Source organism: Sinocyclocheilus rhinocerous, unplaced genomic scaffold, assembly GCF_001515625.1.
Source record: "Sinocyclocheilus rhinocerous isolate Xijiao unplaced genomic scaffold, SAMN03320098_v1.1 scaffold688, whole genome shotgun sequence".
NCBI classification, from domain to species: Eukaryota; Metazoa; Chordata; class Actinopteri; order Cypriniformes; family Cyprinidae; genus Sinocyclocheilus; species Sinocyclocheilus rhinocerous.
This window is the reverse complement of record NW_015651641.1, coordinates 2,301,022-2,326,711: the sequence shown is the minus strand read 5'-3', so window position 1 is coordinate 2,326,711 and position 25,690 is coordinate 2,301,022. Positions and strand designations below refer to the sequence as shown.

Here is a 25,690-nt window from a genome sequence, read left to right as displayed (position 1 = left end):
TGCTCCGGTCGTTCTTTGGAGGTAGACTCCAGATAGAATTGGTAAGGTACAATCGATACCATCTTTTCTATGTATTGACAAGTCTCCAGGGCTGTCATTCCGTCATGGCAATGGGCGTTTTGTTTCCAACACGCGCTGTACGCGGTAAACCAATCCAGAGCCAATCTCTGTACGGCTCTGGACCAATCACAAGGGACTGCGCCATCTGACCAATCACAGCAGTGAGGGCTCACAGAAAGGAGGGGTTTAGAGAGACTGATTCTTTGAACTGCTTCGCACGAGTCGTTTACGAATCATTTAGAAATTAGGTAAAATTAAATCTATTTTTTGAGAAAACTAACGTGTTTTTTGACCTTGCATGCATGTAAACCTGTTTTAGGAGACTCATAAAACAATATTAGCAACCTTAAAAATGGCATAATAGGGGCACTTTAAAAACATTACCTTAGAACTGTTGCTGTCCTCCATATTATCACACAAGCTTTTCTCTGCTCTAATACAAGTCGATGGAAGTCTTGTGTCTCTAGAGGGTTTTCAAAGGATTCTCTTTTCAGCTGACTGATCAGAGTTTGCATTGATTCTGATTGGTTCTGTAAAACTGAGCAAGCAACGGTAACCAAAGTGGCAAAGAGTTTAGCAAAAGTTATTTTAATATCAAATCTTACATTTTTTTTTATTCTTGGTCCCATCGATGTACATTTGCATGAGCCTGGCCCAATGTTTAGATTTGGATAAAAGGTTTTGAATATCCTGAGAATTAATAGCAAAAGTGTTGAGTTCGGTTATACTCGTTGCACCTTTGCATTTTGGTTATCAAAGACAAATTGGGAGTTTGGGACATAAATTGAATTCTTCAACAAAATAATAAATCTATTAGATACAACTTTATTTACAATATCCCCAAGGTCAGGTTGTTATAATGCAGTAACTGCATTTCATCAGCAGTAGCACTGCAGGAACATCATCCAGTGCCAGGAATAAAAACTTGACCTTTGTTCACACTGAAAAGAGTCCAGTCCAAGCATTTAGTCTGTACAATCATTATTAAGGAGTAATGTCCATGCGTCCCATTATCCCAGTAGCCTTTAATCATTAGTCTGAGTCTTTGGACAGACAGAAGCATCGCTTCATTTGAATGCGGAAGAGTTACTTATCGCGCGCATGCGCGCTGTGCCGCTGCATTGAACAATGCAGCAAACCTCTCTGCGCAGGTGCGCGGCTGCAGGGCATGCGGATATTTTTAGAAAATGACGTCATCGTGAAATAGAGCGAGTGCGCGCATACTCCAGTGGACAGCGGCGGCGCCGTAACTCCGCTACCTCCACCAATCAAAGCCTGTTTGGTTCTGAGGAGCGAGTGGGCTACAATTGGGCCTACAACACCATGCTGACCAAAGCCTGGAGGACTGGCGTGCTGGGGGACGAGAAACTGGCCGACCGCCTGCTGCGAGATTTCACAGACTTTTGTGCCAACAAGGATAATCGACTGGTGACCTTCTGGGAAAGCTGTGTTGAGAAAATGAACGCCAGTGCCCCTTGAGAAAAGACAGTGGAGGAAAGGCAGTACTGTGTCAGAGAAAACAGAGACTGTTTGCCTCTGTTTTAAGAGCTAATGTACTGCTGCTATCATCTAATCAGAGAGAAATAAAGCCAACAGCCTCATTATCAAACACTCAAATGGATGAGTCATATGTTTTCAGAGTGTCTGCACATGCGCCTGCAATGTCCTGAAGCCATCACAGTTTTGACTGGGTTTGAGTGAATGGTAGGTCTTCAGGAAATTGTACATAATCGGATCAATTTGTTCATTATCGCTAAGCCTCATTTTAAAAACATTACAAAACAGTTTAGCAGTTTTTTTTAATCATTACATTTTTTTAATGCTTGGTCCCATCGATATACATTTGCAATAGCCTGGCCCATGTTTATGTGTGTATAAAATGTTTTAAATATCGTGAGAATTAATAGCAAAGGTGTTAATCAGGAGTTATAAGATCGTTTATGTTTATGGTTATTCATGGTCTTGCACCTTTGCATTTTGGTTACCAAAGACAAATCGGTAGTTAGGGACATACAAAGAATTCTTCAACAAAATTAAAGATCCGTTAGATACAACTTTTTTTACATTATCCCCAAGGTCAGGTTGATCCAATTAAGCCCCATTGTTATAATGCAGTAACTGCATGTCTTCAGCAGTAGCACTGCAGGAACATCAGCCAGTGCCAGGAATAAACACTTGACCTTTGTTCGCACTGAATAGAGTCCAGTCCACGCATTTTGTCTGTACATTCATTGTTAAGGAGGCATGTTCATGCATCCCATTACCCTTAAGTCTTTGGAAAGACAGAAGCATCGCTTCATTTGAATGCGGAAGAGTTGCTTATCGCGCGCACGCGCGCTGTGCCGCTGCATTGAACAATGCAGCAAACCTCACTGCGCAGGTGCGCGGCTGCAGGGCATGCGGCTATTTTTAGAAAATGACGTCATCGTGAAATACAGCGAGTGCGCGCACCCCCCTCCATCTCCCCTTCCACCCTGTTCGCTGGGATTGACAGGACGCTTGCAGCAGCACTAGGAAAGAAGAAAGAAAGAAAAAGAATCGGGCGAAACTTGGAGGATATAGAGGGCTGGGAGGAGAAAGAAAGCGTTACGAAATATATATATACATACAGAAAAATACAAATCTGCACCTTCAACCTTTGGCTCGCCGTTCCACCCTCACGTGCGCGGCTGCTCCAGATTCTGCTCGCGCACTGTGTGCTGACCGGAGCGCGCTCGCTCTCTCGCAACCAAGAGTGCTCTGCTGAGAAACGACCGAGCCCGGTGCGGACCGACAGCCTTTGACCAGAGAGGATGGCTGATAGGGAGCAACTGATCCAAAGAGCCCGTCTGGCGGAGCAGGCGGAGCGCTACGATGATATGGCCTCCGCGATGAAGCTGGTGGGTCATTATTATTAATATACACGCATTCATGCCCTATTAGTGAATAATGCAAATTCAAATAATTTTTCTGTTAGATTAATTCTTTAAGTAATGCTCAAATAAAGGTGCATTTCTAGTTTATGTAATTGAAGAAGCTCTCGCTTTTGTCACGAGCAGGATCTCTTTGTTATATTTAAAAATATGCTGTTAAAGGGACAGTTCACCTAAAATGGGAATCCTATTATAATTTATTCACCTTCATGTCGCTACAAACCAGTATAGCTTACTTTCTTCCCTGAAACACAAAGGGAGATATTAGGAAAAATGTCAGTCAGTCTCCATTAACTTTCATTGTATGGAAAACAGATGCAGTGAAAGTGAATGGATAACGTTACTGTCAGTCACTAATAGTTTGCTCGACCTTTCGTTTTGTTTTCTGTAAAGAAAAAAAGTCATACGGGTGTAAAACGACATGAGGGTTAGGAAAGTAATGAAATGATTTGAAATTCTCAATAAGTATTTCCTTTAAACGTTGGAAAACAATAAATATGCATTTAAAAATTAGGATATATTATACTAAGTAATCAATAGGCAAAAACGGGACGGATGTCTCGACAGAAGGCTAATAAATTGTAGGTTTCGGTTCGGTATTGTGCATGTCAATCGTTACAGTGGATGAACATGGGCGGCGCTATGACACCCTCATCCACATCCATTGTGCATCCGTGTCTCTAAGAAGAAGAAAAAAAGATTAAAAAAACAACAATAGAGCTGCGTTTTAAATTATCAACGTTGTTATATAGTCAAATTAAATTTAAAATTTCTCATCAGCTGATGTTTAATTGTAAACATGTGAAATAAAGCGCAATAAGTGACCCAGCAGTGCAGCATCAGCTGTCTGGTTTGACATCCGAGCACAAAGGATGAAAGTCCGTCAGTCAGCCTGGGTCAAATAGGACACAGCTGATTTCTACAGAATTTTTATCCTTTTATGATTAATGTAAGCAACATCACCCTATTCACCCATTTGATTTGATTAGATAGTCATTACTATGCCACTTTGACTGTTTGACATTGACATTTTCAGTGAAGCGTTCCTATGATCATGGAAAACCTGGAAATATCAAGGAATTTTAAAATGGTGGCTTTAGACCTGGAAAAGTGATGGTGATTAATATAGTTATAAAACATAATGGAAGTCAGAGCATAAAAAAAATATTTCATCGACTAAAAATTGAGAGTTTGAGAGTAAAATCTCTTACAAGTATTTATAACAGTCCTTATCCACTAATCATAAATGACATTATGTTAATGTGACATGATATAATCATAACTGTTCAGGTTTCTCATTGACATTGCATGAGAAATGTGCAATATATCAGTGGATATATTCATATTAGTGAATATTAACTTTTTTCATTACTATTATTATTATTACATATCGCATCAGTCTAAATCTACCAATTTTGGCTGCAAATAACATCAGGGATTTTTTTTCAGTTCAAACAAACTTTTTCTATGATAAAAACAGTTCTTAAAAGCTATTCCAATTTAATTAAGGTAAATTAGCTCAAATTAAACTTTTTACGCATTATTTACTAAAATATTTGAAAACAGAAACTGCGCATTACACTTTAACCAAGAGTCCTGATAGATTTTGGTCATACCATCTTTGTACATAAACATAACATCCTAATTTCAAACAAATATATGTTGCAAACTTAACTTGTTTTAATAGCATTTATTGACCCAACATCTGGCCTTCTGCGTCATCAGGTCACAGAGCTGAACGAGCCGTTGTCCAATGAAGACCGCAACCTGCTCTCTGTGGCCTACAAGAACGTGGTTGGGGCCCGGCGGTCATCTTGGCGAGTCGTATCCAGCATAGAGCAGAAGACGGCGGCAGATGGCAACGAGAAGAAGCTGGAACTGGTGCGTGTCTACCGAGAGACCATCGAGAAGGAGCTGGAGTCGGTGTGCCAAGACGGGCCACAGAGCTGAAGGAGCCGTTGTCCAATGAAGACCGCAACCTGCTCTCTGTGGCCTACAAGAACGTGGTTGGGGCCCGGCGGTCATCTTGGCGAGTCGTATCCAGCATAGAGCAGAAGACGGCGGCAGATGGCAACGAGAAGAAGCTGGAACTGGTGCGTGTCTACCGAGAGACCATCGAGAAGGAGCTGGAGTCGGTGTGCCAAGACGTTCTCACCCTGCTGGACCAGTACCTCATCAAGAACTGTGACGAAACCCAGCTGGAGAGCAAGGTCTTCTACCTGAAGATGAAGGGCGACTACTACCGGTACCTGGCCGAGGTGGCCACCGGCGAAAAGAGGGCCTCTGCCGTCGAATCGTCCGAAGGCGCCTACAAAGAGGCTTTCGATATTAGCAAGAGCATGCCAGCCACCCATCCCATCCGCCTGGGTCTGGCACTCAACTTTTCTGTCTTCTACTACGAGATTCAAAACACGCCCGAGCAGGCCTGCCAGCTTGCCAAGGAAGCCTTTGATGACGCCATCGGCCACCTGGACAATCTGAACGAGGACTCCTATAAGGACTCCACGCTCATCATGCAGCTCCTGCGGGACAACCTCACCCTGTGGACCAGCGACCAGCAGGACAGCGAAGGAGGAGACGCCAATAACTGAGATCAGCCACTTCTAGCTGTAGTAGCACCCGTCTGTCCCTTCTACATTCTTCTTTGAAGCTGTATCTTATTTCTCTCCGTCTGCTCGTTAATTCTCACTCTTTCTTCTCCATTCCATCTTTCCTGTCTCGTTGTGACACCTCAATGCTCTTTTTTTGGTTCCTCAGGGCAGCACTTCAGACCCTTGATTGATCTCTCACCTCTTTTTACCCCTTTTCCACCAACAGGAAGCCATTACCCAAACTGGAACCGTTCCATTGCAGAAAAGGCAGTTCTGAGATGGAAAAATAGCGTTGGCCTCTAAAACCTGTTCGATTCGAACCTGGATAATGTCACTTGTCCAAGTTTTCAAAACAAATGCAAAACGTGAAACAAAACTATGCCCCTTCCATTATAATATATAATGCATTCAGTTGACGCATATTGTCATTTTATTCCTTATACATCACTTGTGATGTGCTTGAAATGAAATGATTTTAAAATATACTCACAAATTGAATGCTAGTTATATATTACTTGTGATTTAAAGACACAAACTGAAATTAATTTGGATGTTTAAATGTATTCTCAACATTCATAACATATTAAATATATTTTTTCATTAAATATTTGTCTTGATGGCACTGATTCAAATGATTTTGAAACTATTCTCAAAATTTGTCGTAAAATAATCGTTAAACAAGTTACATCAGTTCAGCCCTCAAGCCAGTTCTGAGACCATTTTGGTGAAAAAGGGGTATTTATCCACTAATTTTATCTTCCTGTCCATGACCTCTTTTTCTGTATACAAATCTCTCCTTTCTTCCCGCAACAAGTTGCTGAAAGCCTGCTGGTCTCCATGTGACATTTATTTAGTGTGTACTTGTAAGGACTCGATCTTCGTAGAAACTCTGTAACACTTATTACAGGATGAGATCTTGAGTACGTGGCACAGTATAGTGCTAATGTTACACCTTATTACGTTGTTCTTCTTCACTCATCTTTGATCTGTACCTCCATCACTGCTTAGATGTGTTTGTCTGCCGTTCCCCCAAACTCACCTTGTACACCTTGCTAGCCCTGTGAATTGTCTATATCTGCTGATCTCACAACAGTATGTTGTCATCCAAAATGTGGACGGCACTCTGTTATGAGACGCGGTGATCAAAAGTCTTTTGAGTAGGATTACATATGCAAGGTTATGTAAGAATGACATTAAAGACATTGCTTATCATGGGAACTCTCAAAATGCAGTCTATTTCTGGCACTTTATTGTGGTTACACACACATTTATTATTAAATAAAATTTGACACTATTTTATACAATTTCACATACACACACACACACACACAGCTTATAAAAATGTTGTTTTTTTTGCTTGTAGTCAACATGAATCTGATTTCACAATACACATGGATGACAGTTGGTAACCATTTTATGTTTTGGCAAAGTGGTCATTCATACATTTTCGTACATCATTCATGCTCATTCCCCACTGAGGGTTTTGCTTCAAGTTTACAGGTTCATGCTTAATTTTTTTTAAATGCTATTAAAAATGGTATGTTTTTATGTAGTATGAAAGTTGAATTTCATAAAATAAAATTTTGTAAGATAAAGTTGGCACATGACACTGATTTAAAATTCATTTGAATATTTTTTTTTTTTTTGTCAAACTATAAACTGTCAGGGTGGTAGAACTGTCCTGATATTTTAAAAAAAATCCTTGATGAGAAAACCCTATGTAGTTTGACATATTGTTTATTATTAATATTTCTTGGAACAGATTATATTTTAACAAAACTTTTTGTCATGTGGCCAACCAACAAGCATAAAAAAACAGGAAATTACGTCATAGAGATCACAACAGACCCTCATGTGTGTCAAGGTTAACAAGTCTTTTAAAACATCAGATAATTGGACCTTGCAAGGTTAGTTCAGGATGTAACATGTCATGTGGTGTGATTCCTCAAAAAGTAATGAATTAACAATTCATGATATTTGATACCCTGAAAAAATACTTTTTTTTATTTTTTATAATGATTACGATGTGTCCACTCATGTATTCATGATGTAAGGAAAGTTGGTTGCTTTTATTTGATGGTTACACCACATGACATTTTAAAATTAGTATAAAAGTTTTTCAGAGCCACATGAAACCAACATATTCATTAGCCTGAGTGACATCATCTGCATAGGAAAGTTGTCCCCCCCCCCCAATATTGCGGTAATTGCACACTGATGAATTGTGCACAATAAGACCAAGAATGTGCATTAAGAACATAAAGTCACTTCTGATTAATAATATCAATTTCTGAGAAACCTATTACCAGCTCTCACCAGGTCAGGTGTTTATGACTATAAGACCTTACATCTTAAAGATAAACGTTCACGGCTGTAATGAGATACTATTATTATTATTAAACATTTATTTGAAAAGGGACCATGTACAATTATAACATAAATGTTTCCATTTCATGCATTGTACCGAATTTAGCCGAAGGTTGGTTTTCATCTGCAGGTAATCATAATCATAGATAGACATAAAAACATAAGACAACTAGCACATATGACTCTTGGGTATTTTAGAGGGATTGTTGGGGAGTTGATAAAGCCAAAGACGGCTTTCTCAACCAGACCTTGTGCCATATGGTCTGTTTTATATCTTAAATCTGTTCATCTTTAAAGGGGTCATATGAGCATGCATGCATCTACTATCTGAACCTGAAAATGTTCAAGCCATGATCGGTTAATGATTGATCCTTCAGCCACACAGTGTGTTGTAGTTATCACATGAACTAAAAGATAGTGGCAAACATTCAGGCAGTTTCCTTGTTGATACACCCAAGAATGACGTATCGAAAATCATGTTTACACTGTCTAAAACTGCTACAAATCCACTGATTCTGATGTATGTAGAGCAGGGCTATTCAATTAGCTTAATTTGAGGACCGGTATATCGAATTGAAAATCTGAAGGGGGCCAAGGGGGTGGGGAGCCTATAAAATTAGAAATTAAACTGAAATGCATATTCAGCAGTAAAATGAGCTAATAATACCAACACCGACATCTACAAAAGGTTAACATTAGTGATATCTGTCAATCGTTTAAAAAAAAATTTATTGCACATTTTTCTGTAATTATTCATGATTAATCGCATATTCATATATATCATCATAATTTCACATTGAACCTCCAAATTAATGTAAAAACAACAAAGATGGTATATTTTAAATATGTGTTTAATGGCATCTTTTTACTAAGTAGCCTATTATTAATGAAGACCAGTATCATTGATACCAATACTGCTACTGATGTCTCTATTAAATGCATTTTTTTTTCAATTTCAGCCATTGTATATAGACGTTCAACACTACAGTATAATTGAAAGCCATTTTTAACATTTATTATGCTCTGAAAAATATAACAACTTTTAATTTGAGTGAACTTTAAACAATCTTCACATAAACTAGAAATTGTGTATGCATAAACTATATAGATACATTTTTATTCAAGCTACAAAAGTTAATCAGTGGCTAGAACAGTCGAGTGATCTCTTTTTCTTTTGTTCTTTGATTTACATCCACGACAGATTTCATCAGGTTTCACTTTAAAAGCAGCGCTGTCACTTTAAAACCTGATGCACAAGATGCGGATATGACACACATCCGATTTTCGCCCAACTCTTTACAGTCATTTAGGACTTTATAACTAATTTAAGATCATGTTTACTAGCTCACTCACCAAAAACAATCATTTTGAGATAATTGCACTACTGGCGGACTTAAAGGTGCACTAAGCGAATTTTGCCAAACTATGTTGATACTTGAAAGCACAAAACAAACACGGCCATACCCCAACAGGACATCGCCCCACACGTACACAACCCTGGCGGCGGCGATGGCGGAACACGCTATGCCTGCTGCCTGAGGGTATGATGTCATCAATAAGTGAAAGCGATGTGTGTTACTATGGTAATTCAACGTAAAAAATCAACGTAACTCACCTATCAAGAAGAAACAAAGCAACTTCGGCATCCGATTCCAGGCCTTCCCGCTCCTTGAGTTCTCTCCACCGCTGGAAAGCTGCTCCAATATTTCCTACCTCTTGCCTGATCTTAACCCTTCTCTTTAATGTTTTGTTCCTCTGAAATTTTCCTCTTTTTTTATCTGCTATCTGTAGTCGATCTGCTGATATCCGTCCTGTGCACTCACTGAGCGCTCTCTTCTCCCTATCATTACTAGACACGCCCCTTACTGTTGATTGGCAGCGAGTGTGTTTTGGGACTCAGTCCGACACTGTGGTCAAAAGTGTTTTTCAAATATTGCTTAGTGCACCTTTAAGCAGCTCGGTGTATGCAAACAGCCGAATATGCAGACTTTCAGAAGCAGATATACTCTATTTGATAATCACCTTCGTTCAGTGTCTGCGCTATTTCTTGCCAGAAGTTATGACTGATAACATTGTCTTTATACTCATTTAAACTAGAGTTGTGGATATCTCATAACCCCCTCACACAGGCATTTCAATGTTGCCGTCTATTGATGTTGTGGTCTCCAGTAGATTGCTGTTGTTGCGTCTCTTCCAGGGGCGTACATTTCGTCTAACAGTTGGGGGGACAATAAACAAATTTTCTCAAGAGCAATTTTTGAAGGGGACACGAATAATCCAGATAAAATTGTACTTGTAAGGATATGTATACAGGGAGGAAAGCCTTGCTATTAGTGCAGCAGGGAGACCGTGCCAATTAGACAACTTCAAGCTGTTGTGCGCCGCGACATAGGTCGTGTCCGTTGTAGACATTACTATCCGTCAAAGTGTTGCCAAGTCCGTGGGTTTCTTGTGGAATTGGGCTACTTTATCACTGTTGCCGCTGGTTGTTTTTCATGTCCGCGGGTTGAAGCATCCCCAATAATGTGTATTTTAGCCCCAGGAACGCAATTTTTACCGGGGGACCCCCTCGAAACGCGGTTAGTTTGGGCTACTTTTGGGCTACTTTTGAATAGCAATTGGGCAGGTTTTGTTGTGAAAACCTGGCAACCCTTTCCGTCAAGTAGGCACCGTTATTATTGCTAACATAGCGACTCATCGAAAAATACATTGGCATCATCTGTATTAAAGAGAAAATTATCACTTTATCCGATGTTTAAGTGAATAAAATAGCCTTGACAGCCTTACTTACTGGAGTTCCATAACTATTGACTTTGTTCTCTCTCTCTCTTCCTGTAAAAGAGGAAAGCAGGCGTTTGGACCAAAGCACTGTGAGGCAAGGGAGGGGGAGACACAAAATGTTTCTAAACTTAAAACGTTTTTTTGTCCCGTTAGTGTTGTTTTACTACTTATACAATTATTTAAGGTATAAAACATTGTTATTTACATTGTTATTTCCCTTTATAAAGGGAACATTAATGTAAAGTGTTACCAAAATTTCTTATCCCGATTATAGTGACCAAAATTATCACGGTTATTATCAAGGAGTTGTTAAAATGTGCTGGAAATGTTCAAAAAAATACTGACATAAATTGTTTTACCAAGTTTTATATTTAAAATCAACAAAGAAAAAAAATGACTTTATGTTTGCATAAACACTAAAACAATAACATTATCAATGATGTCTAGATTTTAAATGACAACATGACTGACAGCAGTTTATCTAATAACATGTACGAAATGTTCAAATAAAGTTTTGAAACCGTTTCATAAAATGGTAAACCTCACACTTCAGCCTTTAAATAAAGAAAAGGGTCAAGTGAAAATGATAATTGATTATATGTATTTTATCTGCTCCATAAATAATTCTAGATACCTTATTCGAATTGTTTAAATGTGTAGAATCCACATACGCTCGTTTTTCATCAACCGGTCAAAATTTACAGCAGGGCATGCAAATTGGGTCAATTTTTTGGCCAGACAAAATATGCACACAGGCTGATTGTAAATTACTCTCAGCCTCAGACGTCACGTCCACGGACCGTTGGCTGAACGTCTGATGAATATGGCACACAAAATTGGAAACACTTCGGGAGTTTCAAAGTCGTCATCGGATTGGTTGAATTATACAGGATTTTCGGGAGACGTGCGTGTCGCATTCTTTAATGTTCCGCCTGTGAAAAAATATTCCATTACGCCAAACCCCCTCATGTTAGAAGAAAGCCGTCGTGTTTACAACTGTGACAATGAGCGCTTATTAGGATCAACTAAACACTGGATTTTCAAAAGTATGTGAAATATTTAAAGTTCGCGGCATAGAATTTATAAAATATGTCCAAGAGTTTTACACACTGGTTTGTTATTGTGGGGACATTTCCACGCCCCTAAACATGATGCGGCACAAAACAAAACATGATTGTTTGCTTTATCTGTCAGTCATATGGCCTCTTGGGCGTTCCTTGGCCATTCAAGGCGGCCAAGGTTCCCAGACCTTCTGCCGTCAGTCTGAAGATCTGGCTATGTGAGACTAAATGTAAATAAACTCTCTGTAAATTCACTCTCTGACACTAGGTGACGCTTATGAAACAGCAGAATTAGAGCTGTTTCCCCATAATCTCCATGGACAAAGCAGCATCGCAATTAAGAACACTACTTTATTAGGTATTACATGGAGCGAAGATGAAAACAAAATGTCATCAAATCTTTTCTGAAGACAGTCAGAACGGTAATACTAACTGTAGGGAATTTTATCATGATTTATCGTCAAACCAGTAATCGTTTCATCCCTACCCGAGACATTTCCTTTCAGTCGGTCACTTCAACGTTGTGTCAAAGGTGACACTAGGGGTCCCTATACTAAACGCCACAGCTACTGAACTGCGTTACGAGTCCATGGGGGCGCCATATAAGGCAGAGTTCACCTCAGCTGGAGCCTTTTCTCACTCTGAGAAAGTAGGAATAAGTAACGGTTGAAAAGTTCTGGTGGTTAATGTTGTGAAAGCATCTGTTTCCCGAGTGGGGAAAGGACACTACAGAGACCACATCCTACCCGAAGGGGAGGTGACATGTGGAGAACAAACCAAGGACTTACTGAAAGGAAGTACTTCATAGGGAAGATTTCTATGGTGGGCCCCACATAAGGGGAGAGCTACCAAACACAGAAACAAGCAAAATATTGACTGTCTTTCTAGGGGAAACACTGAATCCTTACGGAACAGGGCAGTGGACTAATATACATATGGGTCAACCAGAGGGAGCCACGGCATATGGGGCACTAATCCATTACAAGATCCATTCACTTGAGGGATATTTCCCTGTAATGGATTCTTGTAGCAAGTTCCTCCGCTGAACTCAGCCACGTTAGAGTGCTTTGAGTGATGGAAGAGTAGTCCATGGTTCATAAAAAGGAACTGAACTGGACTCATCTTATCTTTGGAATATGATAACCAGATTGTGTTTCCCCACTGATCTGCCATATACAGTGTTGTGGTCTGCTGCAATTGCACTGAAATAAATGAACTTTTCCATGACATTCTAATTTATTGAGATGCACCTGTACACCTTGAGTGTAGAAGCAGACAAGTGCCTGTCCAGGCCCTCTTGGAGGAAGGAGAGCACAGATCCGATGCCACATCTCCAGGGATCCTTCCCATAGGAAGAACATCAATTCACGAAAATGCGCCATTTCATGGAGGTTCCGGAGTTCTGGGCACTGGTGTCAGATTGTGCCCTTCCCCTGGGAGAGAAGGTCCCTCCTCAGGAGAAATTGCCAAGGAGGAGCTGAAGCCAACAGCACAAGCTCCGAGAACCAAGAACTGTTGGGCCAATATGGTGCCACCAACAAGATTTGGTCCTTGTCCTCCTTGACTTTGCACAGAATCTGTGCAATGAGGCTCCCCGGGGGAAACACATACTTGCGTAATTCCCTGGGCCAGCTGTGCACCAGTGCGTTTGTGCCGAGGGGGGCCTCAGTAAAGGAAATATCTCAGTGGGCAATGGTGGGTTCTGGCGAGGCAAACAGGTCTATCTGCGCTGACTGAATCGACTCCAAATCAGCTGAACTGTCTGGGGTGAAGCCTCCACACTGCACAATTGAGGTCACCCGGAATGTGTGTCTGGACAAACAGGTGCTTGCCTTGGATCAATGGTCGAAACCTCCTCAAGGCCAGAAGCACTGTCAACATCTCCAGGCAATTGAAATGCCAATGCAGCCGAGGGCCCGTTCAGACCCCGGAGGCTGCACAACCGTTGCATACAGCACCCCAGCCCATCTTGGAAGCATCTGTTGTGACAACAATGCATCTGGACACCTGCTCTAAGGGCTCCCCTGCTCGTAGAAACAAGATGTCCTTCCAAGGGCTGAAAGTGCGGCGACACTCTGTTGTGATGCTCACATGATGTGTGCCTCGGTGCCATGCCCATCTCGGGATTCAGGTATGAAGCGAGTGCTGAAGCAGTCTCATATGCATCAGTCCCAACGGCGTAACCGCGGATGAGGATGCTATATGCCCTAGATACCTCTGAAAGTATTCGAGGAGACAGGGACAGCCCGAAGGGAAGAACCTTGTACTGATATGCCTGCCCTTCGAAGGCAAACTGAAGAGACAGCCTGTGCCTTGGAAGGATCAAGACGTGAAAGTACGCGTCCTTCAGGTCTATTGCTGCAAACTAATCTCAGTCCTTTACACATGTTAACGTGCTTGAGGGTCAGCATTCTGAACTGGAGCTTTTGAAGGGCCCGGTTCAGCACCCTCAGGTCCAAGATTGGTCTGAGCCCCCCACCCTTCTTGGGTACAATGAAGTAGGGGCTGTAAAACCCTTTCTTCATCTCTTGACTCTTGTGATTTCCGCTCTAAGAACAGCAGCATTCTCGCCTCGTACTGAGGTAAACAGAATGCCACTGAACTTCGGCGGACGCCTGGCAAACTGAATTGCATAGCCGAGCCGAACAGTTCTGAGAAGCCACCGGGAAGTGCTGGGGAGCTTCAACCAAGCATCCAGACACCTTGCCAATGGTCTCAGTGGATCTACGTTCGACCTACCTGGGGTGGGTTCCTGTGGCTTTGTGGAGCAAAAGGCACAGTGGCAGAGGGCATATCGTTCTTCAGGGTGCAGAGTGCCTTGTCTACACACCCGGCAGAGCGCGGGGTGTGTGTGTGTGTCCCAGGGAAGGAAATAGCTCTTTTAATGACTATTTGGTGGCTGTCTTCCATGTGGTATATTGTGTTCTGGCCATGAGGCACATTCATGCACCTCCGGAAAGAAAGGAACTGGGGCTGGGCGTAGCTTAGAAACCAGTCATCCAGCCGAGAGCATTCAGGACAGGGTGGAGACGTCCACTCGAGCCCCATGCTCTTGGCTGCCCGGCCAAGCACGGCCGCCATCTCAGCATCTGCCTCAGACTAGAGACCTACGCGGGATGGATTTTTCAGTCCCACTCCCGCAAAATTCTTTCCCGCGTCCGCCCGCTCCCGCAGAAAAATATCTTATCTGGGCCCGCTCCCGCCCGCGACAGTCATGTTTTGTCCCGCTCCTGCCCTCAAAAGCCAGCATAAAAGTAATCTATATAGATTTTTTTCAGCACATCAAAGAAATGTACATTAAATGGTTCTGTAACATCTCCTAAGATCCACAACATCCCAGCATAAATGCTCCCGATAAAATATTTGTTATTTAGGCTAAGCATCAACATTCACAAACCACTGTTATTTTTTAACAGAAAAGCAAGCATGGGCTGCTGCGTGCATGGTTTGGCATGACAGAATGCGAGCAACGCTTCCTTTATTAGGTACTAAAAGCTGACATCTCAGTTCATCGTGATCTCATAAAGTTCTGTTATAACACAATGAACATATGCACATTGCACAATGAATATTTCACAATGTCTACACTTCGTGTGTTAAAATGAGACGATTCGTGAGCACGCAATTTCAGCACTGCGGTGAGTGGATTCTAACTTAATCACCTCTGGTTGGCCATTGCGTTCCAGAAATCAACAGCTGAGTCTGTGATTGGCTACATTGCGTAACTCTTTAAACATTTGTTATAAATAGAAACTCTGCCTATCTTGCACGTGTTAATAATTTTAATTTTATTAGTTGTTCTTTTTGCTTTTGTGTAACACATAAATAACAATTTATATGTTTTAGACATTTTATGTTTAGATCATTTCTATTTTGCGGGAGTCCCGCAAATAATTTTATTCTCCTGCATCCCGCACACACACGAGCCTCTTCCCGCCCACACCCGCACTCGCCCATCAAGAGTTGTCCCGCGCTGCACCCTGGGTCCCACGGGAGTGCAGGTCTCTACCTCAGACTGAAACTCGGCACCCGAGGGCGCCGGTTCTGTCGAGTCATCAACTTCGGTTGGTTCTAGCCTGCCCTCTGATGTGGCGATCGACAGCTCATCCTATTCACGAGCCCCGAATGAGAAATTGTACTCAAACAGAACATGAACCATCCACGAGGGCAGCTTCAGCACGAGTACGGTCCAAGCACTGAACGCAGCGATCGTGCTGGTCATTAGGAGAGATGTAGAAACCGCAACCAGAAGGGCACGGATGGAAAGTCATGATGTAAACACACGATTCCACCCATTAAGATCTTTCAGAGAATTTACACTTTTAGGAGGAAATTTGTTCTCAATATACGGCATTGAAGCACCCAGGGGTACTCTCACAACACTTAGCTGTGTGTGGGGAAGGAAGAGACCACTGCCTGTGCCATATATCCAATGACGATGAGATGCCAATTTTGCTTGTCAATTTCATTGGCCTTTTCTCAATGATGTCAGTGGTGTCTGAGCTCCTGAGAGCGACCGCTAGTGTCAACTTCGACACAACATCGAAGTGACCGACTGAAAGAGAACAGCAGTTAGTAGTGCGATTAGCCAGTTATGGTGCGGTCATATTTACCGTTGGTCTTGTAGGCAAAATCCGGTCATTTCCATGGGAATCTGCACGATTTGTAATTTTGCAAAATGGCGAAGAATTTTACAATGCAGATTTTGCATTGGGGTCAAATTTTTTTAAGCAAATTTCCCTGGTTGGCCAACAGAAATCTGCTTGGTTTGACATCTGTGTAACATGTGCTTCATTCATTGCTAATAGACAATGGACCTTTCATATCCATGTGGTGATTCATATCCATTAATTACACCATCTGTAGTGTAGGAAGCTTAAATGCTAAATTTGTAATGGTTGTCATTTGATGTTTCATTAGCCATTTTTACTTTCTTTTGTCTTGAAGCTGTAATGCCACAAAGCACAGGGTGTCCTTAACATAACATAACCAATGTTGTATACTGTATATACACTAATGTCTGCACCATAGATTGCAGTATTGGATCTTTACTTTACATAATTGACTCCCTACCAGTCTCACAGTTGCTATACACCTGCCATACAAATTAATCATTAAGGATTCTCAATCTCAGATTTTTGACAACTCTAAGTCACAAACACACTTTTATAATTAACTCTGAGAAGGTCGCACCTATCTCTAGACACACACATATAAGTGAATGTGTGCACACGCAGATACGTTCATACACCTGCAGGTGAGCGTGTGATCCAGGTGTCTTTACCGTTGTGTCAGAGAGGGACGCAGTGTGCTGCTCCACTGGCCCTTCAAACATCAGCAAAATGGGTGAAGATTATTTTGGATTCTCTTGGATACGCAATGAGAACAGAAAAAACATCACCATATATATTAACAATCCAGCGGACATCTCAGTGATTGTTATATATTTTCTGGTGGTTCTAGCTGTGGGAATATGGGTAAGTGGTCAATAGTTTCTGTAAAAGATATTTCTACCATTGATAAACTTGTGAATTGTTAACTTTTCATCAAAATATAAATGTAATGTACATATAAATGGCTGTATAAGATAAGTCTGAAGACAGAATGTTGATGGTAACTGATTTTGCAGAAAGTTATAATACATTGTAATATAATCCAAAAAGCTAAAATCCTTTAGAAAAATTAATTAATTGCTCTAATAATGTTATTATTATTATGTTTTTAATAATTCTTCATATGCGAATGAACTATTAATCATACTTCTATCTGTTTAAAACTAAAAATAATTTTTTAGAAATGTACACATTTTTAGAAATTATTTTACTAAATTATTTACAAATTAGTCTTATTGAGGGCGTTGACATTTCTGGGATTTCTTGATAAAACCATATTTTTCTTCTTGTATTTGCACATCCGAAATCCGTATCATTTTAAAACCTCTTGAGAAAATTCAAACATATTTAATCAAACAACAAACAAAGACATTGAACACCAATCCATCAACCTTTGAGTCCACCAATGTTATTCTTAAACGAGTCTGATCCTGCAGCTATGATGTCATACATAAAGTCACATACAATTTTGTCTAATATTTTAAGAGTCTAGAACTGTATATATGCTGAATTGAATGACTCTTTCTGTCCAAAGGCAATGGTACGGACCAATCGAGCCACAGTGGGAGGCTTTTTCCTGGCTGGCAGAAGTATGGTGTGGTGGCCAGTAAGTAAATGGGATCAAGATGGAGGATAATCGTGCTTTAAACCTTAAAAGCATCTTGTTTTGCACTCAGAATGTGATGGACATAGACAATATGTCATGATCATATCAATACATCAAACAATACATCAATAGTTATCAATCAGTGTGCCAAATGTGGCGAATTTTTGTCATAATGTGCTACGCATTTGTATCTGTGCTGATTATGTATCTATCAATAGCATGACCAGTGATTTCACATGATCACAGATATGGCATGATAATGACCCTAACTGCCCCTCCATTTCAGAACCTTGATATCATGATATCAATAAGATATGAAGATATGAATATGATATGATATCATGAATGATAACTTTTATGGGGCCGTTATGCACTGATGCCAGATGCGACTCACTATTCATTACAGCTGAAAATACTGATATGCTTTGCTCATGCAGTTTTTATGGAACTGTCAAACTTTGGTCAATGCTAAAGTTATCACCTTATATCAAATTTTTAAGGTTTTTATTTGTTGTTACAAAGTTTATTGTTCCAATCGTTATTGTTTGAATTACACCTCAGGCTGTGCAGAAGAAGCAGTTCTTATAGCTTATCATTATGGTGATTGTATTGCCACATATAGTCAAACAATAGACAGAGTTAATACCCAGGTGAAAAAGAAGCACTCTTAAATGTATTAAAAATTTGCTTTTTATGACATTTTAGTGTATTTACAGAAAACATACTTATTTTACTCTTATTTAAATAATATTTAAGTTTACTTTGTGTAAGAACATTTTTAGGTTTAAAGTATGTATTTATGTAATGAACGTACTTTAGCCTGCTTTTCAAAAGTAAGATATCTTAAAAAAACATTAACATTTTAATATATTTTATAAAGTATATTAATTCACTCACACATTGTACATTACAGCTATAAAATATGCAAGTGCATTCTTACATTGTACCAACTTAGAAATATAATTTTTTCAACTATGCCTTAGTAATAAGCAAGCAAGCAAACAGTTGTTCTGTTTTACTTTTTGTACTCATAAAAGAATACTTAAAAGGCTCTTTTGTAATACCATTTAAATAAAATACACATTTACTTAACTTTTAAATACATAGTACATTCATTCTAATAGGCTACTATTTAACTTTACTTTCCAAAAGCGTTTCAACATCGCATCATTTGAAGAGCATCATAAATGATTTTTCAAAATTATTATGATATCCTTATAGGGGTTAAGCGCTTAGCGCTGAAACCCTACTGTAATTGTTAGAAAGGCCAAGGATCAGCATTCTCCACCTAAAAGTGACCGGGCGGACCAAACCATAAATTGTAGAGACTCGAAACTTGGAGGGATGGTAGTACTCACACCGTCTACAACGTCACCAGCAATCAAAAGTACATAATCGCTCCTAAATTGTTAGTCACAGGCTCAAGTGTCATATAGTTGGAAGCCTTGGCTCACAACGGACAAAACGCATCGGATTCCGTCATCACCCTTTCGGGTTTTTTGGATTTGTTGAAAAACCTACGTTTGCGAACTAGTCCTAGATTTTTTAGCAGATCGGAACCAAACCAGTGCAGAAAGATTCTCTGGAGAGTGAATAACAATTATCAAAAAAGTTGAACTTTTGACTCACCGTCGCGACCGGATGCCAAAACATTCCTAAGGGGTGGAACTGCTTTAACTAAAACACCTATAACTGTTGAATGGAAAGAGATATTTTTGCCAAACTGGGAACACTTATGTAAGAGCTCAATTTGAGGTCAGTAAAAACAAAAACCTGCTATAACTACGCACCGATTAGTCCGATTGACTTGAAAATTTGTATGCCGTGTCTTTGTCCAAGGTGCCATGTCTGTGTATGAGGGCATCTGCATATCTCAAAAAACATGGCCGTTATCAGCCAATGAATTTTGAGCACCTTTTAGACAAGGTTAACGGAGGCCGGTCGGAACGAAACTCGGTGGGCATGTTCGACTCATGGCTCTAGGGTCTGTAAAAATTTTGAAAGAAATCGGCCACTAGCACTAACAAGTTTTATGCCTGTGTAATCACGTGGTCTTTCACACATCCACACAATATTCATATCATTTCATGAAATATTCTCGATTTGTGTGAACTAGTCTTAGGTTTTTCGCTCAACCTCAATAAAACCACTGCAGTACAATTCTCTGGACTATCAATAATTATTTTTTTAAAAATTGCATTTTTCTCTTTGGGTAGATATAACAGGATCATTTAGAAAAGGGGCGTGTCCAAATTTACCCAAAAGCCTATAAATCCTAAAAGAAAATCAAAACTAAACAAAACTGAGCATGTGTGACATATTCTAAACAAGCTTGCAAAGTTTATGGAGATTGTTTTACAGTCCTAGGTTTTTAACTCAAAATCAATAAAATCAGAGCAGTATAATTCTCTGGACTCACTTGGTAATTATCAAAAAAAAAAAATGAACCTTTGCATTTAGACAGTTATAACAGAGCCATTTAATAATACGGTCTTGATAGTGTACCCAAAAGCCTATGAATCCTTTAAGAAAACTCAAAACTTAAAGTCATGCATCATATTATTCTAAACAAGCATGCAAAATTTTATGGAGACTGGAGGTTAAAAACACTTTCTATAGAGACAAAGCGCATTTAGGCCACGCCCACACAGGGGGGGGGAAACAATCAAACCCGGGCTCTGATAGCAGCAAAGAAATGTATAGCTATACAATGGAAATCAGAAGAACCACCAAGGCCTAGTGTATGGCTTAGAGAACTTTCGTCCTATGTGCCTGTTGAAAAAATAATGTTTAATCTGAAAAAAAAAGTCATCAATGTTTGTAAAGATTTGGGGCAAATTTATTGCATACGTGAATAATTTGGATGTTACACTGACTGAAAATGCTGATGTGATAATGTAACCCTTTCTTGACTTTAATTTCTTTATTTATTATCAGTATTGTTATTTATGTATTTATTTGTATTACTTGTATTTTTTATTTTATTTTTTTCATTTGTCTTTTTCCTTATTTTACACACCAGCTCAATGCCTCGTAAGAATGTTCATTTAAGTGTTCTGTCTAGTGAGGATGTGATGGGGGTGGAAGGGTGGTTAGGAAAGAATGTTTACTTGTAAATTGTACTAAGTCTGTAAATTGTTGATGTGAAAATAATAAATATACTGATAAAAAAAACAAAAAACAATCAAACCCTCTCCATTGACTTTGTATTGCGGAAAGCTGCCTCCTTGTCATTTCTGACTTATTACAAAAAGCAGAACCATGCCTAAAAGGTGTACAGTAAACAAGCTAAAAAAAAACAGAACTAAGTTTTTATAAGAACCGTGAAAGCCAGCCTTAAAGGAGACAAAAGTGGATTCAGGCAATATGACGTGAAGCATCAGCAGGAAAAATGGATAAATTGTGGGATCCTGACACTCAGTATGCCTACGTGTGCAGTAAACATTTTCTCACTGGTAAGTCAAATATCCAAATGTCAGTTTTATATATTATATTTCTGTAAGCTAAATTTTTTCATTAAAAATGATGAATGTTTCCTGTCGCCGATTATGTTTCCCTCCAGTGGGTGTAGTTCTCAGAGTAATACGACACGTTGCACACTACTTTTGTGTCTTTAATCGCTCATTTTTTTGGGTCGACAGCTTATAAAAACATAGTTTTTTTTTTTTTAGCTTGTTTACTGTACACCTTGTCACATAGCAGCTTTTAGGCATTGTTCTGGTTTTTGTTATAAGTCAGAAATGAAAAGGAGGCAGCTTCCCGCAATACAAAGTCAATGGAGAGCGTTGGATTGTTTTACCCCCCGGTGGCCGTGGTTTTCAGATTATGACACGTGTCGCTCTGTCTCTATAGTAAATTCCCTGAAAATGCAATTATAATCACTAGATGGCAGAAAAGGATCACTCATTGGCTCATTCTACTCCCTAATATAGTTATTTTCTCAGGTTTTACTTTTGGATTTATATTTAGACATTATAAAATCACTGTTATAACATTTAAACTCACATTTAGTCAAAGTTTACCAATGCATTTATAAAGACATATCAGTTTTTACAATTATGCCACATTATGATTAAACCTGAAAAATGGTGTCATAAACAGCAGACTTACAATCAGTTATTTGTGTGTGAGCATGCTTAGTGTGTATTAATACTGTATCTATTAAGTAATATAGTTTAACCCTTTCATTGGTGTGATTGAATTCTCCATCATGATGTTCTGGTGTCAGCCATACAGTTCACTTTGGCCTAGACCCTAACAACATAGAAGCCATAAAGGCCTTAAAGCACTTGAACCCTGATAATCGCTGCTTGCGACTATATTTGTTATTTATACAAGCTCAATCTACCGCGTGATATGTTGAAACAAACCTCATTGGCTTTCGTCGAAGCTCAGGCTAAAAATTTAATTTATTTGTATTGCTTGCGTAAAACGTGTTACAAAATCTGATTGGTTCTTGCGCATCAATCGCGTCTGACCTTTCGTTTACCAGTTCTGATGTGCGTCGATCGATGTGAATAAAAGTCTAAATTAAATCTCTGTTAAGTAGGCTACTATAGAGCTTTCACTACAATTTAAGATTAGGTTTTATTCTGTTCATTTAAAAAACCCAGCATGATTGGGCATACATAACATCGATACTAGTCAGTAAAAAAATTTAATTTGTTGAAATTGAAGCCATAGAAAGAATACCTTTTTATTTATAAAAATTATTTTTTTTACCTTTATTCATTAAAAAGCATTATATCATACACAGCAGTCACAAGTCATTACATTTCAAGTCTATTTATTGAAACTTGGAAGAAAAAGAACAAACATTTTATTTTCATTAAACATACAAAATACAATAATTTAAATAACTCGTGTCCTTTATTCACTAAAAGCGCATTATTTCAACATAAGGCAGGTCACATAATAGTCATCAAGTCTAATTTCAGGTAAAACCTGAAAACCAAAAAAGAAAACATCTATATTTTTAGACAATGCACAATATTACTTATCTTTTATTAAATAGTAATGTGACACACATTTGCTAGTAATAATGACGTAAATGAGTCCTACCTGTCGCAACATTCCCCTCAACCATTAGACATTAGTTGACGACTGCGTCTGAAAGCTCTAAAATGCTGCCTTCGGAGGACGCATTCCAAGGTAGGAAGGCATCAAGGCACGTCCGAATCCAAAGTTAGCTTCAATTCCTGTCTCATGAGATAGGCTTCCTCGATTTTTGAAAGCAGCATAGATGTATCCTTCGCTGCCTTTTATATCCCACAATCCTGTGCGTTCCATTCCGGTTGAGCTAAAAAATAAAGATGGCATCTGAAAGTTACGTTTGGTGGTCAGTTTTTGTGTAAGTGTATATTTCTGACTAACTTTTTGCACTTTTGATGTTAGTTCTAGTGAGAAACCAGTATTATAGTAATTAAATATTTGTTTAGTTATCACCAACCCTTACAAAAATTAATCATTAATCATGGTAATCATAAAACCATGGTTACTATTGTTAAACCATGGTAACCACAAATTAACCATGGTTTTGTTACACTAACCATAGTTTAACCATGGTATTTGTAGTAAAACTGTAGTGATATAAATGGTAATCAATACGCCAAAAAAACATGGTTGCTACACTTTTACTGTAGTAAAACCATGGTTAATTTTCGCAAGGGAAACTCGTTCTATTTTGTTGTAGATCATTAAGCTATTACGCTGCCTCCGAAGCCTGTTCGAAATCAGTTTCATGAGGTGCCTTCGAGCAAAAACACTGTGTGCAAAGTCATTGCCTGATAGGGCAGCAAGTCAACTGCCTAGGCCTTCAGACGAAGTAAACAAACTGATGCAGGATTGCAAACACAAGGAGAATAAATATGGAGCAAACAAGGCAGGTAACAAGGAAGGACAGGTGGGGCAAATGAACCAATAATCAGGCAACGAGAAGGGCGGGGTTAATAGACAGGAGAGCACATGGCACATAGGAACAAACAAAACAAAGCCATGTGCTCACACAAAACAAGACATGAACTTGCAGCTAATGAGAAAACTTATTAGCAGCGTGTTCACACAAAACATGACAACATGAAAGCACACGTCCGAGGAAAACCCGAGCCGTGCGCTACACAACACAACACAAGACAGGACATAACATAACATGAAAGCACGTGGCCAATGTAAACATAAACCGCGTGATAAACAGAACAAAATGACACGAGCACCTGGCCAGTGAAAACAAGCACTCACAAAACACACAAGACAAGAGCGCATGGTGAATGAATGAACACACAATACATGCACTCACACGAGAAACAAGACATGGAGCATGAGTGTTTGAACACCGACACTAGACCGAAACCGAACCAGACATGAGTGCCGGAATCCAAACACCACACTCCAAACATAAAACAAGGCCCGCAGACAAGAGAGCACACGGCTCAAGAACACTCAAGACCGTACACTCACACAAGGACAATACAATACAGGAGTAAACCTTCCTATGAATATCAAATGTGTGTATATTAGTGAATATAAGATGAAGCATATATTAATATGACTGCTTCTATAAAAAGTTTTTTTTTTTTTTTCCAGATTGGAGCCTCTCTCTTTGCAAGTAACATCGGAAGTGTGCATTTTGTGGGAATAGCAGGAACTGGAGCGGCTGCTGGTATTGCTATCGGGGGGTTTGAGTGGAATGTATGTCAAAAAAACGCATAAAAAAGACATTTATGATGTTTAATAATTTTGGCATGTGGCAACATTTTATGTCTGTAGATCATTAAAAAAGAAAAATAATATTCTGTAAGTATTGTGATTTTAAAGTAAAGTATTATTAAAAAACGAATTAATCAGTGTAATCAGTGTTAGTTTAGTATTATTTATGTATTATAGTATTTATTAATATTTTGTATTTTATTTTTCATAGTTTCTTGTTTTTTTTAATTTTATTTCAATTTAGCTTTATTTTTTTTTAGTTTTTAGTTTTAGTTTTAGTTTTAGTCATTAAGCACTTCAAAAACTTATTTTATTTCAGTTAGGTGCCAAAGGCATTATTTCTAATTTTCATCTTAAATTTTATTTGATTCCAGTTTCAAGTAACAACAGTTTTTTTTAGTAGCTTTAAATTTAGTCAACAATAACAGTAACAACACTGATGAGAATATGTGTAGAAAATATCAAACCGATGGTCTCTTTTTAATATTTTCCTCAGGCTCTTGTTCTCGTGATTGTTCTGGGATGGCTTTTCGTGCCCATCTACATAAAGGCTGGGGTATGCTTACATTTCTTCCTCTCCAACCGGCATTGCCGAACAAACCTTTCAAATATTGCTGACTTACACAACATGAATGTGTCAACCACTTTATCTCTGCGGTATCATTTTTATGACCCTTTATTCTCTTTATCTGCAGGTCGTGACCATGCCAGAGTTTCTGAAGAAACGCTTTGGTGGGCAGCGGATCCGGATCTACCTGTCCGTGCTTTCCCTGTTTCTTTACGTTTTCACCAAAATCTCTGTGAGTCCAGAATCTCCAAATAGAATTATCATGGTACTTTGAGAGGTAGTCGACATGCAATACTGTTGGGATACTTTGACACAGTCAGTGGTGTAACATGCTACACTCAATTGAAAAGAATTTTAACCAGCACTTTGATAATTCATTTATAATTATTATGAATGCAGCTTTAAAAAAAATTAATAAAATAAAAT

General features: G+C 39.1%; 2 protein-coding genes across 3 annotated transcripts in view; both read left to right on the top strand.

Moving 5' to 3' along the window:
* The first annotated feature begins 2,014 nt into the window (after positions 1 to 2,014).
* Positions 2,015 to 6,849, top strand: ywhah (tyrosine 3-monooxygenase/tryptophan 5-monooxygenase activation protein, eta polypeptide). 2 transcript variants are annotated; one of them, XM_016518865.1, is made up of 3 exons: positions 2,015 to 2,939; positions 4,698 to 4,873; positions 5,086 to 6,849. In XM_016518865.1, the coding sequence occupies exons 1-3, from the start codon at positions 2,853 to 2,855 to the stop codon at positions 5,561 to 5,563; spliced, it is 741 nt and encodes a 246-aa protein (XP_016374351.1). In that variant the 5' UTR covers positions 2,015 to 2,852; the 3' UTR covers positions 5,564 to 6,849. The 2 variants fall into 2 exon arrangements, with proteins under 2 accessions (XP_016374351.1, XP_016374352.1); XM_016518866.1 differs by lacking the exon at positions 4,698 to 4,873 and having other exon boundaries at positions 2,015 to 2,935; positions 4,906 to 6,849.
* Positions 6,850 to 17,114: 10,265 nt separating this feature from the next.
* LOC107713282 (sodium/glucose cotransporter 1-like) overlaps positions 17,115 to 25,690 on the top strand; it is a 39,917-nt gene continuing 31,341 nt past the window's right edge. Inside the window, exons 1-5 of the mRNA XM_016518737.1 lie at positions 17,115 to 17,249; positions 17,920 to 17,991; positions 24,574 to 24,678; positions 25,193 to 25,252; positions 25,392 to 25,496. Of these exons, the coding sequence (XP_016374223.1) occupies positions 17,115 to 17,249; positions 17,920 to 17,991; positions 24,574 to 24,678; positions 25,193 to 25,252; positions 25,392 to 25,496 (477 nt within the window). The remainder of the gene's footprint in view (positions 17,250 to 17,919; positions 17,992 to 24,573; positions 24,679 to 25,192; positions 25,253 to 25,391; positions 25,497 to 25,690) is intronic.

Bases quoted from the DNA above. Each gene is read 5' to 3' on its own strand.
- ywhah (XM_016518866.1), top strand. From the start codon at position 2,853: ATGGCTGATAGGGAGCAACTGATCCAAAGAGCCCGTCTGGCGGAGCAG. The intron at 2,936-4,905 runs GCTGGTGGGTCA...CGGTGTGCCAAG, and splicing joins GATATGGCCTCCGCGATGAA to ACGGGCCACAGAGCTGAAGG.